The sequence below is a fragment of the Prionailurus bengalensis genome, chromosome E4, assembly GCF_016509475.1.
Source record: "Prionailurus bengalensis isolate Pbe53 chromosome E4, Fcat_Pben_1.1_paternal_pri, whole genome shotgun sequence".
NCBI classification, from domain to species: Eukaryota; Metazoa; Chordata; class Mammalia; order Carnivora; family Felidae; genus Prionailurus; species Prionailurus bengalensis.
The window spans coordinates 20,887,807-20,914,871 of record NC_057360.1 but is presented as its reverse complement, the minus strand read 5'-3'; the positions used below and the strand labels follow the sequence as shown (position 1 = coordinate 20,914,871).

The 27,065-nt window shown below is 45.1% G+C and overlaps 1 protein-coding gene and 1 long non-coding RNA gene across 2 annotated transcripts; one reads left to right on the top strand and one right to left on the bottom strand.

Moving 5' to 3' along the window:
* The first annotated feature begins 1,223 nt into the window (after positions 1–1,223).
* On the top strand, positions 1,224–21,377 carry NPHS2 (NPHS2 stomatin family member, podocin). The gene is made up of 8 exons (XM_043567768.1): positions 1,224–1,561; positions 5,049–5,152; positions 9,936–10,008; positions 12,087–12,169; positions 15,215–15,418; positions 18,111–18,166; positions 19,654–19,732; positions 20,835–21,377. Exons 1-8 carry the CDS (start codon positions 1,303–1,305, stop codon positions 21,111–21,113), a joined length of 1,137 nt encoding a protein of 378 aa, XP_043423703.1. The 5' UTR covers positions 1,224–1,302; the 3' UTR covers positions 21,114–21,377.
* LOC122475707 lies at positions 15,444–20,841 on the bottom strand. The gene is made up of 5 exons (XR_006295286.1): positions 20,728–20,841; positions 18,071–18,136; positions 17,438–17,566; positions 16,011–16,313; positions 15,444–15,766 (listed from the first exon to the last, which is right to left on the bottom strand). It is a non-coding gene; the product is annotated as an uncharacterized LOC122475707 (long non-coding RNA).
* Positions 21,378–27,065: the final 5,688 nt, after the last annotated feature.

Sequence of the window (27,065 nt, the reverse complement as noted above, 5' to 3'; positions counted from 1 at the left end):
CTCTTACATTCCTACCATGCAAGAATCAGGTTTAGAGAGTAAAAGCCAAATCTATTTAAGTTACTTTATTACTAATCCTTTATTTTATTCCCAGTGACCTAATTTAGAATATATGGAAGAAAGTACTGGAGTGGTTTTTCCAGAGCCCTGGGAGTTACTTCGGGTCCACATTCTTTAATAAGGTTTTTGACAGGAAAACCTGTGTGAACTCAGTAACTATGGAAAAATAAAAAACATTTCTGCCATCGTGATCTGCGGTATTGGAGCAGAATCCTCAATCTTGAGTTTGAAGCGTTACCCATTCAGTGAGAAATGATTAATAGTAAAAGAGAAATAAATTTATTCAATGTTTCAAGTTCCTCAGAAGTGAGTGGGGCAGCTCCCCCAGTTTGTTGCTGAATGGAGCATGGCCAGGAACCTGAAAAAGTGACAGTCCTGCCTTCATCAAGGAAGCATGGGAACAGAGCCTAGCAAAGGACAAAAGCATCCTTAAAAAAAAAAAAATCAGATCCCTTCCCTTCTATGATTCTTCAAGAAGCATTACATCATCAACAGGCTTAAGCATTAGTAAACACAATAATAAGTTAATTAAAAAAAAAAAAAGAAATATAAATGTAAATAAGAAAGAGAGAGACTGAGAGAGAGAGAGAGAGAGAGAGAGAGAGAGAAGGGGCCTAAAAGAGTTTCCCTAATCCCCCCACCTTTTGAAATGTGGATCCTCCCAAAAGTAGTCCGACGACACTAATTCCACTTTGAAAGCACTTGCAAGAGCAGGGCCAGGATATAAAATAAATGAGGGGGAGAGGGGAAAGGCTCCCTGCGGAAGCCTCCAGGGGGTAAGGGGACGCTTGGGAGAAGTTTCTCATTTTACTTTAGGGTTACCCTAATTCGACGACCTATATTCTGTTCCCCTAAGCTGTCTAGCGCCCCCTCGAGGACCACGTCCCTAGTTCCTAGGCCGCGCAGAGGCCGCGCAGAGCGCCATCGCCCCTTCGGCGATCTGCGAGCCTCCGCGGTGGGTCAGGCAACCGAACCTGCTTTACAGCTCAAATCGTCGTCCGTAGAAACGCATGTTGATGCCACACCAAGCGGCACGCGGGCTTCTCACAAACGCCTCGTGGCCAAGGTCGCGCGAGTCGCCGGGCTGGGCGGGCGGGCGTGCCTCGGGGAATCGCCGTCCCGCCTCCGGGCGAGCAGAGCCCCGCCCCGCGCACCGCCCGGGCCCGCCCACGGTCAAGATGGTCCCTGGTCCCGCCCGCGGGCCACTCTGCAGGGACCGCGATCCCGGGCCCGCTTCCGACGATGGAGAGGAGGGCTCGGAGCTCCTCCAGAGAGGCCCGCGGGAGAGGCGCCGGATCCCCCCACAGGGAGGACAGGAGGGCGAAGACCCAGAGGGGCGGCGGTGGCCGTGGGCGCCCGGACGCCGGGCGGGAGCGGGCGGGGAGCCGGGGGGAGCCCCCAGCGCCCGCAGCCACCGTGGTGGATGTGGATGAGGTCCGCGGCTCCGGTGAGGAGGGCACCGAGGTGGCGGCGCTGCTGGAGAGCGAGCGGCCCGAGGAAGGTACGGGAGGACGGGGGATATGGGCAGGGAGGTGGGGGGTGTCTCTCCAGGTGGTACCACGGGATGTCACATCAAGTGGAACGAGTCATGGCACCGAGAGCCACCGACGCCAGAGCAACCTCCTGCTCCTGCTCAGATTCCCAGGGAATGAAAGGCCTAAATTGGTTAGGACCCACCACCCTCCACCAAGTGGTGGGGACCAAAATACAAAAGAAATACAAATAACATCAACTGAATTCCGTTGGTCTTAGAGGCCAGCCATGGATGGGAAGCGGAGGGGAGTGTGGTCCAGGTTGGGGACCAGTGAATATGGCAAAGGAATGTGCAGCTGGTTTTCGTGGCTAATGAGTATAGGGGCACCTAATTTAAGTGAAGACATTCTTGAGTTGGTGGTTCTACGCCACTATGTAGCTTATTATTCTCTCCTCATCCCCAGTCTTACCTAAAAGTATTTTAAACTTTGGGATGATCATTTGACGGCAGAGCCAAGAAGAGTCAGACCTGGATTCCAACTCAGCTAACTAGCCATGTGATCAGAGGCAGGGCCTTAACCACCTAAGCACCAGGGATAACAACAATAGGTACCTTGGAGGAAAGAGGTGAGGGTACAAGGAGATATGCCATCCAAAGCACTTTGCACAAAGCTTGGAGCAGAGAATATACCAAATTTGCACAGATTCCTTGCAAGAGAGAGGAAAGTTAGACTGAAGGAGGGAATCATAGGAAAATAGATATTTTTGGCTTCTGGGGGTGAAGCCACTCTTAGGAACAAATATATCTGCCTCCAGCCCTTTTCGTAATGAATGGAAGAGAAAAAAATCATTACACCTTCAGTGTAGAATGACAGGGGTCTAGAGGATAATAAATAAGGAATAGCGTGTTGTATTGCTTCCTGCTGGCAATGAAATTTTAACATAATTTCCTGGTTACCAGCAAAACAGTGTATGCTGGAACATTGAAAGCTATGATTTATGAAAGTTTCCTGCAGCTAGGATGCAGTTTATATGGACCGTGTTAATGCTGTTTTGCCCAACTGAGCCCTTTCATCAGTCAGAAACTTCTGGTCATTAAAGGTTTGTTGGGTCAATGCCACAGTATGGATGAGGTTAGAGGTAAGTATTATGCCTCAGACCACATTGGCAAGATAGGCAAGGGAGAAAGCCCCCGCCCCCTGCCCCGTATGGAGTTTTAACTCTGTGCCAGGCACACACTGGGTATTTTACTATTATCATTCCCATATCACTGATGAGGAAGCATGGTGAGAAATTAAGTCACTTGCCAAAAACCTACAGCTGGGAAGTGGAGGAGCCAGAATTCCAGAGTAAGGTGGTCTGACTGAAAAGCCCATCCTCGCGTGGTACCGCGCTTTGTGGTCCTGCTTTGTGGTCATGGTCCCGGCACTGCCACCAACCGGCTATGTGGCCTCAGGCAAGTAACGTCGCCTTCGTGGGCTTCACTCAGTTTCTCCAGCTATTAAATGACTGGAGCCCAAGACTCCACGCAGTAGATGAGAAGTCTCACTGAAGGTGAGTCGGCCTTGCTGAGCCCTTGTCTGAACTTTCTGTGGCTTCCAGGGGACAGGGAGCAAGAGAAACAACATCCCCTTCTCACCTAGAACCACACTCCCACAGCCAGGCTGCTTCGGACGTGAGTAGAGCTTCACCTTACCGAAATGTTGGAGATTCTTCGATTATGTCATATCTAAGGCTCCTTCTGCCTTAACATTTAATATTTCACCATTCACTTAAACCAAATTGAGTATACAAGGAACTCATTTCAAGAGAATAATATTTTGTGAGTAAAGCTATAAGCTAGATTTGGAATATAACTGTTAGTTTTCTGTTCACATCCCTAACTACTGCAGGAAGGCATTTTGAGGCCTTCCTTCCCTTCTAAGATGTTATTTTGTCTGTATGTACTTTTATTTATTTTTACTTGCACGGTTACCACTGGCAAATGAAATATATTTATAAACTAATTAAACATGGCAATAACACCCTTACTGCCCCTAAGAAAGAATGCTGTAAAAACTAATATGATGTTGCTAGAGTAGCATTTCCCAAAATAGATTGTAAAGGAAATAAATTTTATAGAACATGAATTTCCTTGGAGAAAACTTGCCTGGCCAAATGTTTGGGAAATCCTAGGTTAAACAAAGCTAAGAATGCTTCTTTACTGCAGGGACACTCGTAGCTTCAGTATGCAGGTGAACACTGGGATACAGTACACAGTATTTCCTAAACTTGTTTAGCCAGGGAACTCTTGGTTTGTGGGGCACCCTGTGGGATTAGAGTTCCATGGGACAGACCTGGGGAACTATGTACTATAGCATTTAGTGCTGATGCTAGTTTCGTGCTAGCATAGCTTTGCATCTGTTTTCTTCAAGTGATCAATTTGGTGATGACCTTTCCAACTATTTCACAGGCATGGAAATCAAATATTCAAGCCTACCGATTAATTTTCCTCTTTTTTCCATCCCTCAAAAATAGACTCTTCACCATTCCTAATGATTAGTCACCTTCTAGTCCTCTACGAGGTTTTTAAACTCACAAATCATATCCCTTCGGCCAGTGTCACAGTACCTTGGAGATTAAAATTCTTGAGATTTCCCTAACTATTACATTTAACTAATTTTCACTATCCACTTCTTCAGTCTTATGATTCAACAAATATTTATGGAGCACCTATGTTGTGTCAGACACTATTGTAGGCCCTGAGGATACAATGTAACCAAGACAAGGCCCCAAGAAGCTTGTGTTCTTGAGATTAACTTTCCCTCATACATTTTCCTTTATCACCCAAGCAACCCGGATGTTCTGCAGTCCAGTTCATCATTACTTTGGTAACGACTGTCTGGAGATCCACACCCTGATCCAAAGGAGGGACTCCAGTGGAGGAATGCGGACATTTGGGGCAGGAGTGGAGGGGGAAGTAAGCTCAGGGAAGATGAGCCTCTGCACCGGACCAGAGGTCCGGTCTCCTCGGATTCAACACGTGGTACACGAGAAGTGCACTTCAGTACTTTTTGTGCATCTATGCCATTTCATACTTACATCGATACTATGGAAAATGTCTCATGAGAGTGTTGGTATGAGATTTTATGAGATAGTGTTATGTCTATATAACAGATATAGCATAGTTAGCCTCCCCATTGCATAGATGAGAAATCAGGTTCAGAAAGATCACGTGCCTTGCTTAAGGTCATTTGACAGAAAATGGTGGAGCCAGAACTCGAACCCAGACCTTCCGCCCAGATTCTGTACTTATTTGAGGCATTCCCCCCCTTTCCAGGAATCTTCTCCACCTTCCACAGGCCCGCATAGCCCTTCACAGACGTGCCCTATCATGGGAACTGACCACTGACATCCACCTCACTCTAAATTTCCAACAAAGTCTGCCCTGCCCCTAATACCAAGGACTGACCAACAAGTGCTAGTCAGTGAGTATGGTAAAGTTCTAATATAATTATTCCCTGACTTTTTTTTAGGTACCAAGTCTTCAGGTTTAGGGGCCTGTGAATGGCTTCTTGTCCTCACATCCCTGCTCTTCGTCATTGTGACCTTCCCTTTTTCTATCTGGTTCTGCATAAAGGTGAGATTCCATGAGGACCCAATACGTAATCTCCCGGTGCCTCTCACTGACCACACGTCCATGTTTCTGCGGTTTGGTATGTGCCATCTGCTCTGCATAGAATGGCCTTCCGCCCACTTGTCTGCCAGGAGAGCTCTTACTCCTTTCAGACCTTGCTCAAATGTAACTGCGAAGCCTTCCCAGACTCCCCAAGGCTGTCATTTCCTTCCCGGTGCTCTCGTGTCTCTCTGCTTTCACATCCATTCTAGCACTTAGCACGTGTATAATCTTTGTTGGCACCCAGTCTCTCCCGTTAGACTGAGAGCCCTCAGGTCAGGGGCTCTGTCTAGGTCATCTGCACTCTGCGACACAAAGATCAACCCAGAATAGATCATGATGTCCACTTCTGGCACTTCCAGAAACTTCTCAGGCAGCTTCTGTACTATGAACGACGATTCTCTGGCCCACATGCCTGTCCTCAAAGTAAATGAAGACCAAAGACCATGTCTATTCAGGAAGCACGTGCCAAGACAGGAACATAAGTGCAAGGGGTTTATTGGGAGGCATTTTCTATGAAAGGTTAAGGGGAGAGAGAATAAGAGTAGGTAAAGAAAGCCTTCAGACAATGATGCGGTTCTGAAACCTGTGCTGTAAAAAGTGAAGGAAGGATTGGACAGAAAGAGCCTCAGACTATGGCCGGCCCCAAGGTAGTGTTGGCCTGAAAGGGAACTCCAGAGCTAAGTTTGCTTCATGATGGGCAGAAACAGCCAGGCCCTAAGACCCCTGCCATTGTTACCAGTGTCTGGAGCTGCTGGGGAGGAGCATGTCCTTGGCTGGAATGCTACACGTGCTGCTGGGGCCATTGCTGATTATACTTCTCACGTTAAGACCTTCTCTTCTTCTCTTCTGCCTCCTCTCTCTCCTCCTCCTCTCTCTTCAGGAAAGGGTGTTCAATATTGTCCCACACCTTCTCTGCACCCATTGAGATGATCACGTGGTATTTGCCCTTTATTCTATTGATACGGTGTATTACATTCACTGAATTTTGAATGTTATATCAACTGTGTATTCCTAACATAAATCCCACTTGGTTGTTGTGTAAAATCCTTCTCACCGGTTTCTGGATTCAGGCTGCTCGTAGTTTGTTGAGGATTTCACATCTATGTTCATAGGAGATACTGGTCTGCACTTTTCTTTTCCTGTGATGTCTCACTCTTGTTTTGGGACCAGGACAACACTGGCCTCAGAGAATGAGTTGGACATATTTTCCTCCTCTTCTGTTTTTGGGGAGAATCTGTGAAGAACTGGTATTACTTCCTTGTCAAATGGATGACACAATTTACCAGTGAAGCCTCTGGTCCTGGACTTTTCTCTATGAGAAATTTTAAAACTACTAATTCAGTCATTTACTTCTAGGTCTTTTCAGGTTTCTTTTTTCTCAAGTCAGTTTTGGTCACTGTGTCTATATAGGAATTTGTCCATTTCACCTCAGTTATCTAATTTGGGGCATATAGTTGTTCGTAGTATTTTCTTTTATAATCTTTTTTTTTTCCCCTATAAGGACCGAAGTGATGTTCCTGTCATTCCTTTTCATTCCTGATTTTGGAAATTTGAGTCTTCTTTTTTTTCTTGGTCAGGTTAGCTAAATATTTGACAACTTTGTTGATCTTTTCAAAGAACCAACTTTTGGCTTAGTTGATTTTCTCTATTGGTTTTCTAATTTCAATTGCATTTATTTCCACTCTAATCTTCGTTATTTTCTTCTGTGCTTTTTTTAGGTTTAGTTTGCTCTTCTATTTCCAGTGTCTTAAGGTAGACAATTAGGGTTTTATTTTCAGATATTTCTTCTTTTTTATTATAGGCATCTACAGCTATAAATTTTCCTCTCAGCACTGCTTTAGCTGCATCCCATATGTTTTGGTATCTTGTGTTATTGTTTTCACTCAGTCAAAATATTTTCTAATTTCTCTTTTGAGTTCTTCTTTGATCCATTGGTTATTTTAGAGTGTGTTGTTCAGCTTCTATATATTTGCAAATTCCCCAAATTTCCTTGTTAATGATTTCTAACTTCATTCCTTTGTAGTCAGATAATATACTTTGTGTGTAATTTCAGTAGTTTTAAATTTATCGAGGTTTATTTTATGGCTAGCATTTAGTCTATCCTCGAGAGATTTCCTGCATTCTTGAGAAGGAAGCATACTTTGCTGTTGTTGGGTGGAGTTGTGTGTCAGCATCTGTTAGGTCTAATTTGTGTATCGTGTTGTTCAAGTCTCGTTTCCTTTTTTATCTTCTGTCTAGTTGTTCTGTCCATGATTGAAAGTGTAATATTAAAGGGGTGCCTCGGGCGCCTGGGTGGCTCAGTCGGTTGAGCGGCCGACTTTGGCTCAGGTCATGATCTCACGGTCCGTGAGTTCGAGCCCCGCATCGGGCTCTGTGCTGACAGCCTGGAGCCTGTTTCGGATTCTGTGTCTCCCTCTCTCTGACCCTCCCCCGTTCATGCTCTGTCTCTCTCTGTCTCAAAAATAAATAAACGTTAAAAAAAAAAATTTTAAAGGGGTGCCTCGGTGGCTCATTTGGTTAAGTGTCCGACTTCGGTTACAGTCATGATCTCACGGTTCATGAGTTCGAGCCCCATACTTCTCTCACTCTCCCTCTCTTTCTGTGCCCCTCCTCTACTTGCTCACACTCTTTCTGTCTCTCTCTCTCAAAATAAATTAATAAACTTAAAAAAAAGGGAAGTGGAATATTAAAATCTCCAACTATTAGGGTTGCTTGAATTGTCTATTTCTGTTTTCATTCTCTTGGTGTTTGCTTCTTATGTTTTAGATCTCTGTTTTTAGGTGCATACATGTTTATCATTGTTATACTTTCCTAATGCATCGACCCTTTTATTGTTATGTAGCGTCCCTCTTTATCACCTATAACATTTTTGTGTGTTTGCTTTAAATTCCATTCTGTCTGGTATCAGTATAGCTGCTTCTGCTTTCTTTTGGTTGCTGTTTGTGTGGTATGTCTTTCCTATCCTTTTGCTTTCCATCTACGTGTAACGTTTAATCCAAAATGTGTCTTCTATAGACAGCAGATAGTGGGTAGCGGGTTCTTTTGAAGGGGGATCTGAGCACCTGTATGGCTGCCCTAGAGTCCAACACTAACTCAGCCACGCATTGTGGTGAAGGCTCTCAGGTCCGGCCACTTAAGATGGTAAACCCTAAAAGCCAATTAGGAAGAGCATATTGAAGCAGAATGAGGTATTACATTTGAGCAAGGTCTTGAAGGAGTGAGACTCCTCTTCGTCTCTAGGAAGAATTTGTTTCTTCCAATAAAAGCAGAAGAGAAACAAGTAATGCTAGAGAGCCAAGAAGTTGTGGGTACCTGGGGCCTGCTCTGGAAACCAAATCTAGACATTCATTCTCATTCGTTGTTTCACCAGGCAAGGCAGCGTTCAGGCACAGGAGCTATAAGACTCAGCAGGATCAACAAGACATGGTTCTTGACCCCAAGGAACTTATAGTGGAAGAGTGGAGCCTGTTACCCTAAGAAGCACACTTCAAAATGTGTTACTTTTGGTCTCTTTGTTACATTTTAATAATTGACTGTTTTATTTTGAGAGACACAGAGACAGTGCAAATGGGGCAGGAACAGAGAGAGAGTGAGAGAGAATCCCACGGAGGCTCTGCGCTGCCAGCACAGAACCTGACGTGGGGCTTGAACTCATGAACTCTGAGATCATGACCTGAGCTGAAACCAAGAGTTGAATGAGCCACCAGTGCCCCTCAGTGGAGCTTTCTAAAGCGGAAAGAGAATGAAGAAGGAAAATAGATATATGGCTCAGTCACAAATAATCATTTGTTCATTCAACAGTTCACAGGTGGGGGCATATATACAAAACAACAGACCATGTAAGCTAATGATAAGCAAGCATTAGAACCCAAATCTTGATACTGGGTCAGAAAATGAAGTTTATTTTTGAAGTAGTGTTCATTAACTTTCCTGTCTCTTTTCTAATACACAGACGTTCTACACAGAGAATCTCCCCTTTTGCCATTTACAAAATAACTACACATTTCCAGGGTGCACTTAATTTTTCTAGATACATCACCAATGAGAATAGACAAATTAAAAGCCAATTGAATGATTTTGAAGCAACCTCAGAAAAATTGCATTTTGAAACAAAATATCACAAGTGGTATTAAAATATACCCTCTCGGGGTGCCTGGGTGGCGCAGTCGGTTAAGCGTCCAACTTCAGCCAGGTCACGATCTCGTGGTCCGTGAGTTCGAGCCCCGCGTCGGGCTCTGGGCTGATGGCTCAGAGCCTGGAGCCTGTTTCCGATTCTGTGTCTCCCTCTCTCTCTGCCCCTCCCCCGTTCATGCTCTGTCTCTCTCTGTCCCAAAAATAAATAAACATTGAAAAAAAAATTAAAAAAAAAAATATATACCCTCTCTATTAAATAGCTAATGCGTGATACATATAAAAGCTAATAATGCAGAAGTCCCAGGAAAATACAAGATAAAACATGCTGTGATTTTCTTGACTTAGATATGTTGGACATAGTAGAAGTATTTTTTTAAATAATCATGACTCTTTAAACAAAATTCTGTTCATGGGTTCAAAAAAATAACATGTTTCTGAAATTCTCCACTTGCTAAGTGTAGATTTTGGAAATGTAAATATTAATAGAAATTTCTTCTTGGTTCTCAGAACTAAAGTTTTCTGATATTTAGGATCACTCTCTTGCCAAGGCCTTTTGAAGACTTTATTTTTCTTTCTTGGAATGTTTCAAAAGTATAATCTTTCCCTTTAGGTTGTACAGGAGTATGAGAGAGTAATAATATTCCGACTGGGACATCTACTTCCTGGAAGAGCCAAAGGCCCTGGTACGAAACACATTTTTATCCCCCATAGACTTGCCAGTTTCTTCAATCCATGCATATTTGTCATTTGGACCTCAGATAATATGAAATAACTTGATCCGTGGTATTTGCATTTTCTAATCTTTTTAAAGTTTTTAAGTTTATTTATTTTGAGAGAGAGAGAGAGCAGGTGAGGGGCAGTGAGGAAGAAAGAGAGAATCCAAGCAGGCTCTGTGCCATCAGCACAGAGCCCAATGTGGGGCTCAAACTCAAGAGCCGTGAGATTATGACCTGAACCAAAACTAGGAGCTGGATGCTTAGCCGACTGAGCCACCCAGGCACCCCTCTGTTATTTGTAGCACAGGTTATGAAAGATTAGTCAGAGAGCATTACCACCAGGTCACAGTGACCAAGAGAGAGGATGGGTGCAGAAAGTCAAATGCCAGGGCCAGGCTGACTGGAGTAGCAAGTAGGCTTAGGGCCCATGGCTGGGCACTGGTTTGAGCAGAACGTGTATTTGGTTAGAGTGCTGTCCATTCTCAGAGCAAAGCTGAGCTAGTTCAGAATCTAGGGGTCAGACCAAACCATGGGAGATAGGCAAAGTCTAGCATCCAAGTGGAAAATTGGCCTTTGGTTCATGGAACTTAGAAAACATAGACTGAGCACCTCCTGTGTTTTACATACTATATAACTACCAGGGAGATGGGGGCACCTGGGTGGCTCAGTTGGTTAAGCGGCAGACTTCGGCTCAGGTCATGATCTCACTGTTCCGTGAGTTTGAGCCTGCATCAGGCTCTGTGCTGACAGCTCAGAGCCTGGATCCTGTTTCAGATTCTGTGTCTCCCTCTCTCTCTGCCCCTCCCCGACTCATTCATTTCCTCTCTCTCTCTCTCTCTCTCTCTCAAAAATAAATAAACATTAAAAAAAAAAAAAAAAACTACCAGGGAGATGAAGGTGGATAAATGAGACATGGTTTCTGATCTCTAGGACCTTACAGTTTAGTAGAGTTGCTCTCTAGAGGTCCAAGCTGATTATGGTGCACAGATAGAAGCATGGTTAGCCTATAAAGTCTAGTCGTTGGGGTTTAGAGATCCAAGCCAGCCAGGAAGTCATAGGAAGGAACAAAGTCCCACTGTGCATATATTGGAAAGGGTCCAAGTGCTAAGCCAGGAAAACAGAAACAGCAGAGAAGAGAGACTAGACTAGAGGACACAAATCAGAGTTTGACGATTCAGGACAAGCAGATGGGTCCACATAAAAGTAGAACCAGACCCTGTAGTCTAGGACAGCGACCATCTTGTTCTGGTTCTAATTGTCGGCCTCCTTCTTTATTGGGGCTAGAAAGGGCCAGTAGCTGGGCTGTTCCTCAGAGAGGTCCTGGGCTCTGTGAGGTGCTCCTGGCTCCAGTAAGGCTTTGGCGATTGCTGGAGCCCACACTGCCCACTGGCTCTAGAAAATCTCGATAAATCAATCTAAAACTATTTATTGCCCATTAACCCTGTACATTACATTAAGTACATAAGGAATAATGAACCAACTCAATGGCTGGTATCATGATATTGCTATTGTGCTACCTTGGGGGCTCACATTTTAAGAAGTACCACAGGGAGGTTGCTGGCTCTAAAGTTTGTCATCTTGGTACGTGCATGCATTCAAAAATAATTTTACAGAGCACCTAAAAGGCACTACATCAGGCACTAAAGCTAGCAATAGTGCATAAGACACTCTTGCTAGGGAGTTCAAATCTAGTGAAGAGGACAGACACGTTACTCAAGATCTGGAGGGATCAGCACCATGACCGAGGTAACCATATGGCCCATTTTGCTGGGGCTAATCCCTGTTAATGCCAGTTTCCTGGAGTACATTGTAACAGTGCTCTCCTTTCATCCTCAGAAGTGTCCTAGATTGAACAAAAAAATTTATATGGTAACCTTAGCAACCACAAACACATTATAGGGGTGGAGGTGGGATTGCCCGATGATCTGTGTGTATTTGGAGGCTAAGAAAAACAATGCAATATGCGACCTGACACCAAAGAGGTGAACCCCAAGCAGTCTCCCTACTAATTATTCACCTGTTAATTTCCCTGCCCCCTCTTCTAGGCCTTTTCTTCTTTCTGCCCTGCCTGGATACCTACCACAAGGTCGACCTTCGTCTCCAAACCTTGGAGATACCCTTTCATGAGGTAAGCCAAATGATGGATTTTGCTTTCTCTCTATACATTTCATATGGCTGAGCTACCAGGTCTGATCCAAGGCAAAATAATATTTAAGCTCAAAAGTAGAAAAGGAAAGATATGGACTATATCAAATTAAGAACTTCTGTGTTTCAAAGGACATGATCAAAAGATGAACAGGTAATCTATGGAATGGAAGAAAATATTTGCAAATAATATACCTGATAATATTCAAAATATATAAAGAAATCTTATAACTCAACAAGAAAGCAAATAACTCAATTAAAAATGGGCAAAGGACTTTGTGATGGTTAATTTTACGTGTCGGCTTAGCTAAGCTATGGCACCCAAACTTGGTCAAACATATCTGAGTATTGTTGTGAAGGTATTTTTTAGATAAGGCTAATATTTAAATCAGTAGATTTTGAGTAGATTACCTTCCATAATGTAGGTGGGCCTCATCCAATGAGTTGAAGGCCATAAGACTAACCTCCCATTGGGAGGAGGGAATTCTGCCAGCAGACTGCTCTCAGCCTCGAGCTGCAACGTCGCTCTTCCTTGGGTCTTCAGCCTGTTGGCCTGCCCTGAAGATTTTGGACTAATCAGCCTCTACAAGTGTGTAAGCCAATTACTGTTTTTCCCTCTCTCTCTCTCTCTTTCTCTCTCTCTCTCTCTCTCTCTCTCTGTCTCTCTCTCTCTCTCTCTCTCTCTCTCTCACACACACACACACACACACACCCTAATGATTTAATGATTCTATTTCTCTGGAGAGCCCTAACTAATACAGACTTGAACAGATATTTCTCCAAAGAAGATACACAAATGGCCAACAAACACATGAACAGATGCTCAGCAGACTAATCATTAGAGAAAGGCAAATCAAAACCACAATGAGATACCACCTCACACCTGTTGGAATGACTACTATAAAAACAAACAACAACAGCAGCAACAAAATAACAAGGGTTAGCAAAGGTGTAGAGAAATTGTGTTGTGCACTGTTTGTGGGAAAGTAAAATGGTGCAGCTGCTATAGAAAACAATTCCTCAAAAAATCAAAAATAGAATTAACCATTTGATCCAGCAATTCCACTTCTGGGTACATACCCCAAAGAATTGAAAGCGAGGTCTTGAAGACATATTTGCATCCCTATGTTCATGGCAGCATTATTCGCAATAGCCAAAGATGAAAATAACCCTAGTGTCCACTGATGACTGACTGGAAAACAAAATGTGGTACATATAATGGAATATGACACAGCCTTTAAAAGGAAGGAAATTCTGACATATACTACATCATGGATGAACCTTCAGAACATTGAGCTAAGTGAATTAAGCCATTACAAAAAGACAAATATTCTTAGGATTACGTTTATATGAGGTACCTAGAGGAGTCAGATTCATAGAGACAGAAGGTAGAATGGTGGTTGCAGAAGTTGGGGGAAAGGAGTGGGGAGTTGTTTAATGGATTTCACTTCTGCAAGACAAAAGAGAGTTCTGGAGACTGGTTGTACCACAATGTGACTTGCATAACATACTACTACTGAATTGTATGCTTAAAAATGGTTAAAAAAGAGGGGGCACCTGGGTGGCTCAGTCGGTTGGGCATTTGTTGATTTCAGCTCGGGTCATGACCCTGGGGTCATGGGATTGAGCCCTGCATTGGGTTCCATGTTGGGTATGGAGTTTGCTTGAGAATCTCTCCCTCACTCTCTCTCTGTCTCCCCTCTATCCCTCTCCCCAGCTCGCACTCTCTCTCCCTAAAAAAAAAAAAAAAAAAATTAAAATGGTAAATTGGATGTTACGTGTGTTTTGCCACAATTAAAAACTAAAAGTAAATATCCAGATTTTTGTATTAGTAATTTAGATTTGTAAACTTTTCCTAAATTGTCTCCCACTGTCCATTTGAAGGTCTTTCTCATTCCATCTTTTGTTAAATACAAATAATACATAAATTTTTAAGAGGCTTATTTTGGATAATTAAAGGTAAAAAGGGAAGAAATAAAACTTACCCCTAATCCTATATGTATCCTATATGTATATATAAATGGTATATACATATACATATTTATATTTATATCCTATGCATATCTAAATTCTTTTTTTTTTTTTAATGTTTATCCATTTATTTTGAGAGAGAAAGAAAAAAAAATCCCAAGCAGGCTCTGCACTGTCAGCACAGAGCCTGATGTGGGGCTGGATCCCATGAACCCAGTTATGACCCGAGCTGAAATCAAGAGTTGGACGCTTAACCAACTAACCCACTCAGGCGCCCCATCCTATATATATCTATAGATAGGTATTGTCATTTTGGAGTGTATCTTTTCAGATTTTTCCATGTGTGCTGTTATATTTACAGACAGGTATACATACCATACTGCTTCATAACATGCCTTTTTCAGTCAACACTGTTGTGATCACGTTTGCATATATTAGCTATGTTTCTACCCCTTTGTGTTCAATGGACACATAGCATTTGGATACACAATTCCCAATTCCCTATGGTGACTATTTAGTTCCAATTTTTTATGATAATAAGCAACGCTGTGAATGACATCTTTGCAGCTAAATCCTTAAAATATGTCCTTGTGGTAAGCGTCTAAGACGGAAATGTTGAGCATGTGCAGCGTTTAGGACTCTTGGAGTGCGTCGCCAGTCTGCCCTCTAGCGTTCGTACTCCCAGCAAGCAACTCATCAGAGTGCTCGTTTCCCAGAACGTGCTTCTCTTTCAGCATCAGGGTTCTTTCGGCCTCAGGTTAAAAAGGTCTGGTATACAATTAACTGGATGTTTTCGCCTAAGAAAAGTATTCCTGATATTTTTACAAAGCCATTTACAACAGGATTCCTTTAAATTGTAAGTTCTTTATTGTATTTAATAAAAACTCTGTAATCTTCAAAAACACATCTATTTTGAATAAAGCGTGGGCCAATGACTTTTTTTCTTGCTATAATCTTACTGAGAAGCTTTCCTTTGAACACATTTAGCTTCTCTATCCCCACCTGGGAAAGGAGCCTTAACATAAGGCCTGTTATCCAAACTCTTTTTTCTGCCCAGGTTGTGACCAAAGACATGTTTATAATGGAGATAGATGCCATCTGCTACTACCGAATGGAAAATGCCTCTCTTCTCCTGAGCAGTCTTGCTCACGTGTCCAAAGCTGTCCAGTTTCTTGTGCAAACCACCATGAAGCGTCTCCTAGCACATCGCTCCCTCACTGAGATTCTTCTAGAGAGGAAGAGCATTGCCCAAGATATAAAGGTACTTAGATAAATTTAACATCAAGTATGTTGAAATAGCTCTTTTATTCATTTCTTCATTAGCCACTTATTGAAGCATGTGCTATGGAAGCATGTGCCAGACCTTCACTGCTAAGCTGACCGCTAAGGAAGAGGCCGCCAAATTTGACCCTGGGTCAATCTGGTGATGACTAGTCAGTCACTGCCGTAAGTTCTGCTCTTAACCCTGCCCCAGTGGCTTTGGACTCACTGCGAAGTGCCCACATAGCACAAAGTGTGGGAGTGAGAGCTGGCAGGGATGGCGGGGCTGGACAGGACAGGGTGGTGGTTATACACAGATGGTCAGGAATGGTTCCTGGGAGCTTACGGCCTAGTTGGGAAAACAGCAAAGTTAAATAGTAAGTTCAAATAAGACTTTCAGATCAAAAGAGGTAAGATGTCACAGACCCTTAGTGGTTAATCTCCCAATCAGTCATCTGCATTTAATTGATTGGGGATCAGGGCAGGAATTGGGGAGCAAGAACCACCTCACAAGCAGCCCCATCCAGCCCGCAGACAGCACAGCACACTCAGCAAACGCGCCCGCGGCCAGGCTGGACATCTTTGATTCTTACGGAGACGAGTCGGCAAAGGTGTTGAGAGTGAAAACAAAGCAGGATTCCGGGCAGCCGGCCAGTCACATGGCAGTTACGACCAGTGAGGGACCCTGTCATTGAGGCCTTGAGCCCAGGATTGAGTTAGGAGGGTACGAACGTTGTCTAGTCGAACGGAGGACCTCCAACAGCAGGGCCTCAGGGTCAAAGGCGTTGGTAACGATTGCGTCTGATGGGGCCTGAGCGGTCACTAATCTTAGAAGGTGAAGTACCCAGGTGTCTGTGATTTGTCCAACTTGTTACTCATAAAACTGAGATTAGCATCTTGGTGGAGAAGGAGAAATTTGAGAAAACAAGAGAACCAAAAAAGAAAAAAGTTAGAATAAGAGGAACACAGGTAGTTGCTGCTCTGGAATTTCAAAACCACTCTAGCATGGGGGCGTCTGGGGGGCTCCATCAGTTAAGTGTCCACTCTTGATTTCGGCTCAGGTCATGGTCTCACAGTTCATGGTATCGAGTCCCCCCGTCGGGCTCTATGCTGACATCGCCTGCTTGGGATTCTCTCTCTCTGCCTCTCTCTGCCCCTCATCCGCGATCACTCACACTCTCTCTCTCAAAAATGAACATTTAAAAAAATAAAATAAAACCACTCCAGTGTGTTCCCCCTTGTCCCCCTCAGCCTTTCTTCCTATTCATCCCTCCCCTCTAAAGGGTAAAGGAAAGGGTCCAGACTCTGGACACATAAGCTTGCCTTTGTTACACTGAATTTTTATGTATTCACACATTTGTCTTCCTGGATTATGGACTCCATAAGGGCAGGGGTCATATTTTATTCGTCTCTCTGTTCTCAGCACCTGTCACCGGGCTTGTCCCACAGCAGTCAGATAGTGTGCTTTGGATGAGTGAATGAGTGACCCCACTGTTACTCCCCCTACTCCGCCTGGGCAGCTAACCCCGTGCACTCGGTGCCTGGCCCGCGTGCAACACTTCATACTTGCACGCCTCCTCTTGGGCTGCTTCCCTTCTCCCTGCAGGCAAAACCCTCTTTGTCCTTTAAGACGCCACCTCCTCTTTTCAACATCCCTTCCTGTCATCACCCCAACCCTAACCCCCAGATTAGCCAGCCTCCTCAGGGCCCTCCATGCACGAAGCTAGCTGACTGTGTAGCCACTGAGAAATCATCAGAAATCATTTAAAAGGAAAAGTGTGGGTCCACATGCGGAGCTCTATCCCCTCCCCTCCTTCCCAGAGCCCAGTTGCCTTTCTCCTGCCTTGTGGGTCTGGGAAGTGGGGGGAATCGGTGCCACTGGCGGGAAGGAGGCACCTGTATTTAAATGACAGCCATTTGGGAGACACTAGACTCTGGTTTCTCTAACAGATGCATCTTAAAACAGATTTCACAACTACACCATCTGTATCGGTTTCCCGCGGCTTCTGTAACAAATTACCACAAACTCGGGGACTTCAAATGATGCCGGTCTAGTCTGTTACACTTCCGAAGGCCAGAAGTGCCAGATCAGCTTCACTGGGGCCAAAGTCAAGGTGTCAGTCAGCAGGGCCACTTCCTTCTGGAAGTCCTGAGGGGAGAATTCGTTTCCTTGCATTCTCCAGCTTCTCTCAACCCCCTCTCCCCCACCTTCCCCGGCTTGCGGCCCCTTCCTCCACGTTCACAACCCATCACTCCAGTCTCTGCCCCCAGAATCACATCACCTTCTCCTCTCCTGTAGTCACACCTCCCTCTGCTTTCCTCTTAACAGGACACTTGTGACTGCATTCGGGGCCCACTGGGAAGACCCAAGATACTCTCCCCATTTTCAGATCCTCTAACTTAATCCCATCTGCAAGGGCTCTTCCGGGGTAACATTCACAGGCTCTGAGGATTAGGACACGGTTGTCTTTGGAAGCCACTATTCAGCCTACCACACCATCTTTAATTCCACAAATGTTTGTTGAGTGGCACCGTGCAATGTTAAGCAACTCTTTGCAAGGTACGGTAATGCTAACACAAAAGTCCTTTCAGAGGAAATGTACTTCCTCAGTACAGAACAAGGGCCATGAGGGCGTAGAGGTGCTCCCCTCACCTGGAGGTTCTCACTGACATCTCAACTCTTCCCTCCACAGGTGGCCTTGGATTCAGTGACCTGTATCTGGGGAATCAAAGTGGAGAGAACAGAAATGTGGGTAGGAAATCAACCAGGAAAGATAATATGATAAAAGGAAATGTGTTGGGTTTTTTTTTTAATAATTTCAAAAATTATTTTCAGTGAGTTGAGTATTATAGCCACATTAGCATAAATTTGGAAAAAGGAAAAAAATTACCCAGTACTCATAGCCATAACAGAACCACTGTAACATTTAGGCAAATTCCTTTCATGGATTAAAAAAAATTTTTTTGAGATAAAATCCACATAACATAAAAATGGACCATTATAACCATTTTAAAGTACAATCAAGAGTTTTATTATTTTCACAGAGTGGTGTAACCATCACTACCATCTAATTCCAGAATATTTTCATCAGCCCAAAGAGAAAGCCCACACCCATTAGGCAGGAACCCCTCACTGCTCACTTACCCCCTACAGCCTGACAGCACGGGTCTCCTCTCTGGATTTGGCGGTCCTGGACATTTCATGCAAAGGTAGTCATATATTATATGGCCCTTTGCGTTTGGCTTCTTTCACTTAACATATTGTTTTTAAGGTTCCTCCATGGTGAAGTGGGTATCAGCACTTCATTCCTTTTTATGGTCAGATAATCCTCCACATCTGGCTTATCTACTCATTTGGTCACGGACATTTGGGTTGTCTCCACTTTAGGACTATTATGAACAACACTGCAGTGACCGCTCAGGTGCAAGTTTTTGTGCAAACACGTTTTCAGATACAACCAGGAAGAGAATTACTGGACCATACGGTCACTCTGTGTTTAACTTTGCCTGGAACTGCCAAATTGTTTTCTGTGTGATTTTCATAGTTTCAAATAGGGTAAAAATACAATTTTGTATCTTTTATGTAATACATTAAGTATTACTCTTGTCTGGTCAGTTCTACTCTTTTCAAAATCAATTCCTTTATAAACTTAGATGAGTTCCCTTATTCTAAATAGTATGGCCCTTCAAGGCTGTGTTTTTTCTTAAAGGTTATGCGCTTTTTATCTTTTATTTATTTGAGAGAGAGCATATGAGTGGAGGAGGGGCAGAGAGGGAGAGAATCCCAAGCAGGCTCCATGCTGTCAGCACAGAGCTCTACGTAGGGCTCAGTCTCACAAACCATGAGATCGTGACCTGGGCCGAAATCAAGAGTCGGACACTTAACCGACGGAGCCACCCAGGTGCCCCAAGACTGTTTTCAGTATTCAAATTTAATAGCTGGGATTTAGCCTAAACTGTAAGTGGGAAAGATCGTAACAACCCATCAACCAAAAAACATGTTCTACTTGTCGAAAAAAAGCCACAGCTCTACGGTAACATCCACGACAACAGCAGTCTGCATTTGAGGCACTGACTTTTGAGATGCTCTCCCCCGCCACTGTCTACCTCAGAGTCTAGGGACAGGACACCCCGTTGAGCGGTCCGAATTTGCTGCGCGGGTGGCCAGCCTGTAGGAAGCCCCGGCTGCTGCAAGCAGTGCTGCTTACTCACGTGCCCACTGTCTCTCTCTTCCAGTAAGGATGTGAGGCTGCCGGCCGGGCTCCAGCACTCACTGGCTATGGAAGCCGAAGCGCAGAGACAGGCCAGAGCGCGGGTGAGCCAGCGCCGCGCCCGCTCTCCAGGCCTGCTCCTGCAGAACATGTCCCCTTTGCTTCCTCACCTCCCATCCGTGCAGGAGCTGGGAGGACGCTGGCCTGTGTCCCCCACCCCACTCTATTAAAACCATCTCTCTTAGGCCCTCTCTCTGAAGCTACTGGTAACAGTGACCACCTCCTCCTTCTGGAGTCTTGCCTTCCCTCTCCTTAAGGGCGTCTCTCCATCCTTCATCCTTCTCTTGTGCTGACGCCTTTCCCTAGGGAATGCCAGTCACCCGTCACCTCTATGTGAATGACACCAGACCTGTGTCCCTACCTCTGTGCGAGCTGTGCAGGGGTGACCATGATGAGGGCCCAATTCCCACAATGCCAGAGCCGAGGGAAGGCTGCGCGGCTCGCGGCCTCCACGCGGCCACGCCAGTGAGTGGCACGGATGTGGCTGCCGGCAGCTCCCGAGGACCGAGGTGGGGGTGGGGGGACGGGTGTCAGGAAAAGGAAAATGAGGACAGAAGGAGAGACAGACGTCTCTTAAAGAACAGAAAGCACGTGGAGAAAACCCTACCACAGAAGAGGTCAGTAACCCCGGAGTGTGGAGAGGAGGAGGAGGGAGGGAAGGAAGTGGTCCGCTGGGCAGAGTACCTTCCCGATCTCTGGGTCGCCCTCTTTGTCCACTCGACGGTGGCATTTGGATGGTGAGCTGAGTGCTTTTTCTTCTGAAATGCTTACTGTTCATTTTGCCCTAGTTAGGAGTCCCCCTTTCGGGCTTCCACGACCTTGCCTAGAATGCCGGCCAACTTTTTCTCAATATGGCAAAATCCTACTAATCTTTCAAGGCCCAGCAGACATAACAACTCCCTCAACACTTCACTCTGCTTGTCAGGGCCCGTGACAGATTCTGCCCTAAATTACACCAGTAGTATCACCTGTCTCCCCTGGACCAGATCCTTGAGAAACAGGGCAGTCTGCTCTGTGCCTGACAGTGCCCGTCACCTACTAGGTGCTCCATGCTCCATGTTTGCTGAGGAACCCTGAATAGTGAGGAAAGCCTTGGAGGAACGAGGAGGAAAAGTCACTTTGCTTCTCTGCACATCCGTTCTCTAGGTGATCGCTGCGGAAGGGGAGAAGGCCGCCTCCGAGTCCCTGAGAACAGCAGCTGAGATCCTAGCGGGCACTCCGGCTGCCGCTCAGCTGCGATACCTCCACACGCTCCAGTCCTTGTCCACAGACAAACCTGCCACAGTGGTTTTGCCTTTGCCGTTTGACTTGCTAAATTTCCTGTCTTCTCCCAGCAACAGAGCTCAAGGAAGCCTCCCCTTACCAAATCCTTCCAGACCTGTTGAGCCACCAAATCCTAAAAAGAAAGACTCTCCCATGTTATAGGAAGAGCCAAGGGTAATGTGACTGGAAGGGGCCTGACTTATAACAGCCACATCCCTGAGTCAGGCACTCTGTCCTCACCTCCTGCCCTTTCTTTGGTTGCCATATGGAATGCCCTTGGAATGCACACAGTCACAATTCAGGAATCTGCATGAGAAGACAATGAGATGATGTAATGACAGAGAAACCATATAACAGGTTTAGATGCATCATTTAATCAGAGTAACTATGGGAAAGAGCTTTAGCCAACATTCTACTTTGGAAAGAATTTTGCGTCTGTACAGGGCTAAATTTTGACTTCCGAAGATGTGGGTCAAATGTGCTCCGTAGCCCTTTCTACCTGCCCCTATTATTGTGTTCATCACACTTTACTGTAATCTTGAACTTAAGATTCAGGCTTCTCTCCAACCATACTATGAACTCCTCACAGGCACGTCTTGGTCATTTTCTCCCTGACCACACTCAACCTTGTATGTTCTACCCTATATTCACATCTAACCTTGATAATTGCACCATAGTGACACTTGAATGTTCCTGAGTAAAAGAAAAAAAATAAGATACACTTGGTCTGGATATAAAGTTTACACCTAATTAAAGAATTAAAAGGATTTCTTTTTATGGAGTCTCCTTTTTAAAAAAAAAAAAAAGTTTATGGTCGGGGTGGGGGGGAGTAGAGAGAGGGAAAGAGAGAATACCAAGTAGGCTCCGTGCTGTCAGTGCAGAGCCCATCATGGGGCTCAGTCTCATGAACCATGAGATCATGACCCGAACAGAAACCAAGAGTCAGATGCCTACCTGACTGAGCCACCGAGGCACCCCTGGAGACCTCTTTAAAATAGAGGAATAGGGGTGCCTGGATAGATCAGTTGGTTAAGCATCCAACTTCATCTCAGGTCATGATCTCACAGTTCATGAATTTGAGCCCCGCGTCAGGCCACATCGGGCTCTGTGCTGACAGCTCAGAGCCTGGAGCCTACTTTGGATTCTGTGTCTCCCTCTCTCTCTGCCCCTCCCCCATTCACTCTCTGTCTCTGTTTCTCTCTCTCAAAAATAAACAAACATTAAAAAAATTTTAATAAAAAAATAAAATAGAGAAATAAAAGGACAAAAGCATTTACCTGATAACATGTCGCTTCAAATCTGAAGAAGCATCACTGTAAACATGGGGCTGATGTATTCTCAGTATAGAATTTACCAGCTTGCTTATTTCTCAAACAGCAATGACATTATGTGATCCATACATGCTCTGAAGTATTCGCTTCTAGTACAGATAATCTTAAATATGAATACATTCTTGTAAGTCTTAGTGTCCACTAACTCATCTTACACAATTAGTGTAAGCTTCTCCTGTGTACTTGTCTTACACAATTAGAAATATGTGGCTACAGAAAAGAATTAGCCAAGTAACTAAGAAAGCATGCTGAGGTATATGGCAAACCCTGTAAAGACTTACAAAAATCAATAATATTATAAAATCTTACACTACAAAAATACTATTAAAATCGTGTATGTTAGTAAAATGCTACTTATAATGGGAACTTCCATGTTGCTAGTACGGAAAGAAATGGTAACTATTTGGTGACTGCTCTGTCCTTCAGACCACCTGTTTCCTCTTCATGTTAATCCAAGGTTATTACTTTACCTTGGAGGTGTGTTCCTGCTATCCCTGAGAACTTTAAACATTTTAGTAAACACACCTGTAAAGGGTTTTTGTTTATGACGTTAGCCCATAAAACCCAACCGAGCATTATTTCACAGAGAAAATGTATCGTGAATAGAATAGGAATGGACCTAGAAATATGAAAATACGAATGAAATAGGAATGGACCTAGAAACTTTTATAGCATTTTGTCCATCGGGGACAGGCTGTTTCCCCACTATGTTTAAGTAACAGAAACAAGGCCCAGGATCAAGGATGCTTTACCTTTTCTGTTCTCTCAATCACTTCTACATTTCTGCCCTCTCCACCAATCCTCCTGTCCTCCAAAAACAAAAGACCAGAAACTCCCTAGCAGTACCTTATTATACAGCAGTTGCAATGATGCCAACCTAGGGTCGTCTGGGTTATACACCTCTAAGCTGCCTCCTCACCTCCATCCACAGCTGGGAAAGCACACGCTCTAGCCCAAGCCTGTGTGCCCGAGGGCTTTAGCCAAGCAATGCGTCTTCCCAAAATTAGGCAGAACCGTTAGATGATTTGTTTTGAGTTTTTATTTATTTTGAGAGAGAGAGAGTGAGAAGGGGCGGGGCAGAGAGAGAGAATCCCAAGGAGGCTTCGCACTGTCAGCAGGGAGCCCGACGTGGTGTTCGAACTCACGGACCCACGAGATCGTGACCCGAGCCAAGATCAAGAGTTGCACGATTAACCAGCTGAGCCACCCAGGAGCCCCAGAACTGTGAGATCATTTCAAAACCTACACATGCACGGGTGCCTGGGTGACTCAGCTGGTTGAGTGTCCCACTCTTAACTTTGGCTCAGGTCGTGATCTCACGGTGGTGAGATTGAGCCCCACGTTGGGCCCCATGTTCAGCAAGCTTAAGGTTCTCTCCCTCTCCCACTGCCCCTCCCCAGCACACTGCACACATGTGTGTGCTCTCTCTCAGAAAAACACCAAACGACCTACATATTCATGCAACCATGCCCAATTCATTTATTATTTTAACAGCTTATGTGATCACTCTACACTGAGATGGTAACTTTGAATTTTGTTTCAAAAGGCTATTTCATCCAGTTCTGAAAAATATTTTTTTTCAATATATGAAGTTTATTGTCAAATTGGTTTCTATACAACACCCAGTGCTCATCCCAACAGGTGCCCTCCTCAATACCCATCACCCACCCTCCCTCCCTCCCACCCCCCATCAACCCTCAGTTTGTTCTCAGTTTTTAAGAGTCTCTTATGCTTTGGCTCTCTCTCCCACTCTAACCTCTTTTTTTTTTTTTTCCTTCCGCTCCCCTATGGGTTTCTGTTAAGTTTCTCAGGATCCACATAAGAGTGAAACCATATGGTATCTGTCTTTCTCTGTAAGGCTTATTTCACTTAGCATAACACTCTCCAGTTCCATCCATGTTGCTACAAAGGGCCATATTTCATTCTTTCTCATTGCCACGTAGTACTCCATTGTGTATATAAACCACAATTTCTTTATCCATTGATCAGTTGATGGACACTTAGGCTCTTTCCATACTTTGGCTATTGTTGAGAGTGCTGCTATAAACATTGGGGTACAAGTGCCCCTATGCATCTGAAAAATATTTCCACATCTTCTCAAAAGAAGTGTCCCTCCCTACTCCCAGTGACCATACTTGGTTGTGGGGGAGTGGCAGTACTGAAAGCCACAGATCGACTAGTCTCGACTAGAGTCAATGGAAGATTCTGAAAGCCAAAGGAACAGGCAAAACTTTAAACCAGCAGAAGTGCCAAGAATCAAAATACGGAATCCAAGAGGCTGTCAAATCCAAGCAAGCCAAAAGCAGGTCATGAAATATGTCAGGGCCTAACGTATGGTGCCAGAGAGAGGAAAGCAAGCACTGAGGAGGCAATAGATAGGATGAGAGTTGAGGGGCGTTCTGCATGATTTCCTAGAGTACCTAACCATTGAGGGTTTGCAGTTTGCTTTTGTGAACCAGCCAGGGCGCGGTCATTGACAGTCCAGCCCATTTACAGGACCAATGGCAATGAGAGCACCCCTGAAGTGGGAAATATTTCTCATTACCATTGTGTTGGCCCACACCCATCCCAACTAATGGTTCTTGGAAAGAAGATGGCATCGAGGGTAGTTGGTCACTTTTCACCACATATACATGGCTCCTGATCTCAGGTTGGCAGATGTTGGCATAAGTAAGGAAGGAGGCAGGGTCGTGCTGATTCAGGTATGACCAGAGCCAGGAACAGAACAATGAGGAGGGAGTTCCAGAGCAATAATGCGATAATGGCTTTTATGACCATAAGAATTCCCTGCAGTGTGGTTCCTCTTGTCAAAGGCAGATTTACCTACATGTCTGGGGAGTGCCTGTGCCACCAGCCCCTGGTTGGTCGCCTCTGCTGTCTGGCTCTAGTCAACATTTAAATTTCTCACTAGCTCGCCAGAGGGCACCTTCCGGGTCTGCTCGAGCAGCCTGTGACTTATCTTCCACTATTCATTGGCTGTTGGGATGGAATGGGAGTGCTTGACGGGTGGGAAATGCCAAGGTTAAGTTGCTACGAAACTGTCCTGCGGGAAAGGGTCTAGTGATGGTCAAGGGAAGTTCTTCAGAGGCTGGTGAGGCTTCAGTGCCTCCTGCGAGTCCCAGCAGCAGTCTTCTCTTGACACCCAGGTGCTGCGTTCCAGCTGGTTACTACTGATCTACTACTGGTTACTACTACCAGCTGGTTACTACTACCACAAGCTGGACAGTACAATCCAAAACCAAGATATGCGCTAGGGAAGTTTTTCTCCGGAAATTTAACATTAACAGAGCAGCAGTGCCTTAGTTAGTTCAGGCTGCTCTATAACACAATACCATAAGGTGGCTTCCAAACAACAGAAATTTCTCATTTGAGGCTGGGGAGTCCGAGATGAAGATGCCAGTCGACCGGCGAGGGCCCAATTCTTGGTTCACAGACAGCTGTCTTCTCGCCGTGTCCTCTCACGGCATAAGAGGGGAGCTCTCTGGAGTCTTTGTTATAAGGGCGCGAATCCCACTCGTGAGGGCTCCACCCCGTGACCTAATCATCTGCCAAAGGCCCGCCTACTAACACCATCGCGTCGGAGGCTAGGATTTCAACGTAGGAATTCTGGGGCGACACACGAATGGAGTCCATTGTAGGCAGCAAGCTGATAGAAGGGGAGATGTTCCAGTCTGGAGCTGGAGTTCACTGTGACCAATACAACATGGCTGTGAGAGTGGGACAAGTCCATGACAAGTTCTGTGCCAGTGCTATTCCAGGGTATCTGGCGCTTGGCAATGACTCTTTAGTCTGTCTAGACCTGAATTTTTTGTGCAGGCATGTGACTTAATGGCTGGTGTACTACAGGTTGTCGGACTCCACCAGAAAGAAGTCATCTTTAAGGAGGCTTTGCAGGCTCTCCTTAAAAACTTCAAGGGCCACCCTAGCTCACCAGTAGTAGCAGGAAGGTGCTGGAGGCCTGCAGTTTGGACCCCCCTAAATCTGGGAGGCCCGCCGGGTCATTCTGCCTGTGCCTTGCATCCTGTTTCTTTGAGGGCCATTTCTGGATGGCTGAGTAAGTATAATTCCCTTGTCACATTGTTCCTGGTGGCTACCGTGTTCTCTGGCAGAGTCTACTGGGTCTACAAAGGTTCTGATGTCCTCTAGAATTTTGTGTCAGTGCATTTGCTCTGCGGTTGAGCTGAGCAACAAGTAGAGGGTATGGAAATCAAACCCTCTAAAAAGAGCGGTCATCAGGGCCCCTGGGTGGCTCAGTTGGTTAAGCGTCCGACTTTGGCTCAGGTCATGATCTCGCAGTTCATGGGTTTGAGCCCCGCATCGGGCTCTGTGCTGACAGCTCAGAGCCTGGAGCCCGCGTCGGATTCTGCGTCTCCCTCTCTTTCTGTCCCTCCCCCCCCCACACACACTTGCACTCTGTCGCTCGTGCTCTCTCTCTCTCTCTCTCTCTCTCTTTCCCCCCTTCTCTCTTTCTCTCTCTCAAGAATGAACATAAAAAAATTTGGGGGGGGCGGGGGGCGCCTGGGTGGCTCAGTCGGTTAAGCGGCCGACTTCGGCTCAGGTCATGATCTCGTGGTCCATGAGTTTGAGCCCCGCGTCGGGCTCTGTGCTGACAGCTCAGAGCCTGGAGCCTGTTTCAGATTCTGTGTCTCCCTATCTCTGTGACCCTCCCCCGTTCATGCTCTGTCTCTCCCTGTCTCAAAAATAAATAAAACGTTAACAAAAATTTTTAATTTTTTTTTTTAACAAGAGGGGCCATCAACTGCACTTGCAGCCTTTTCTGATG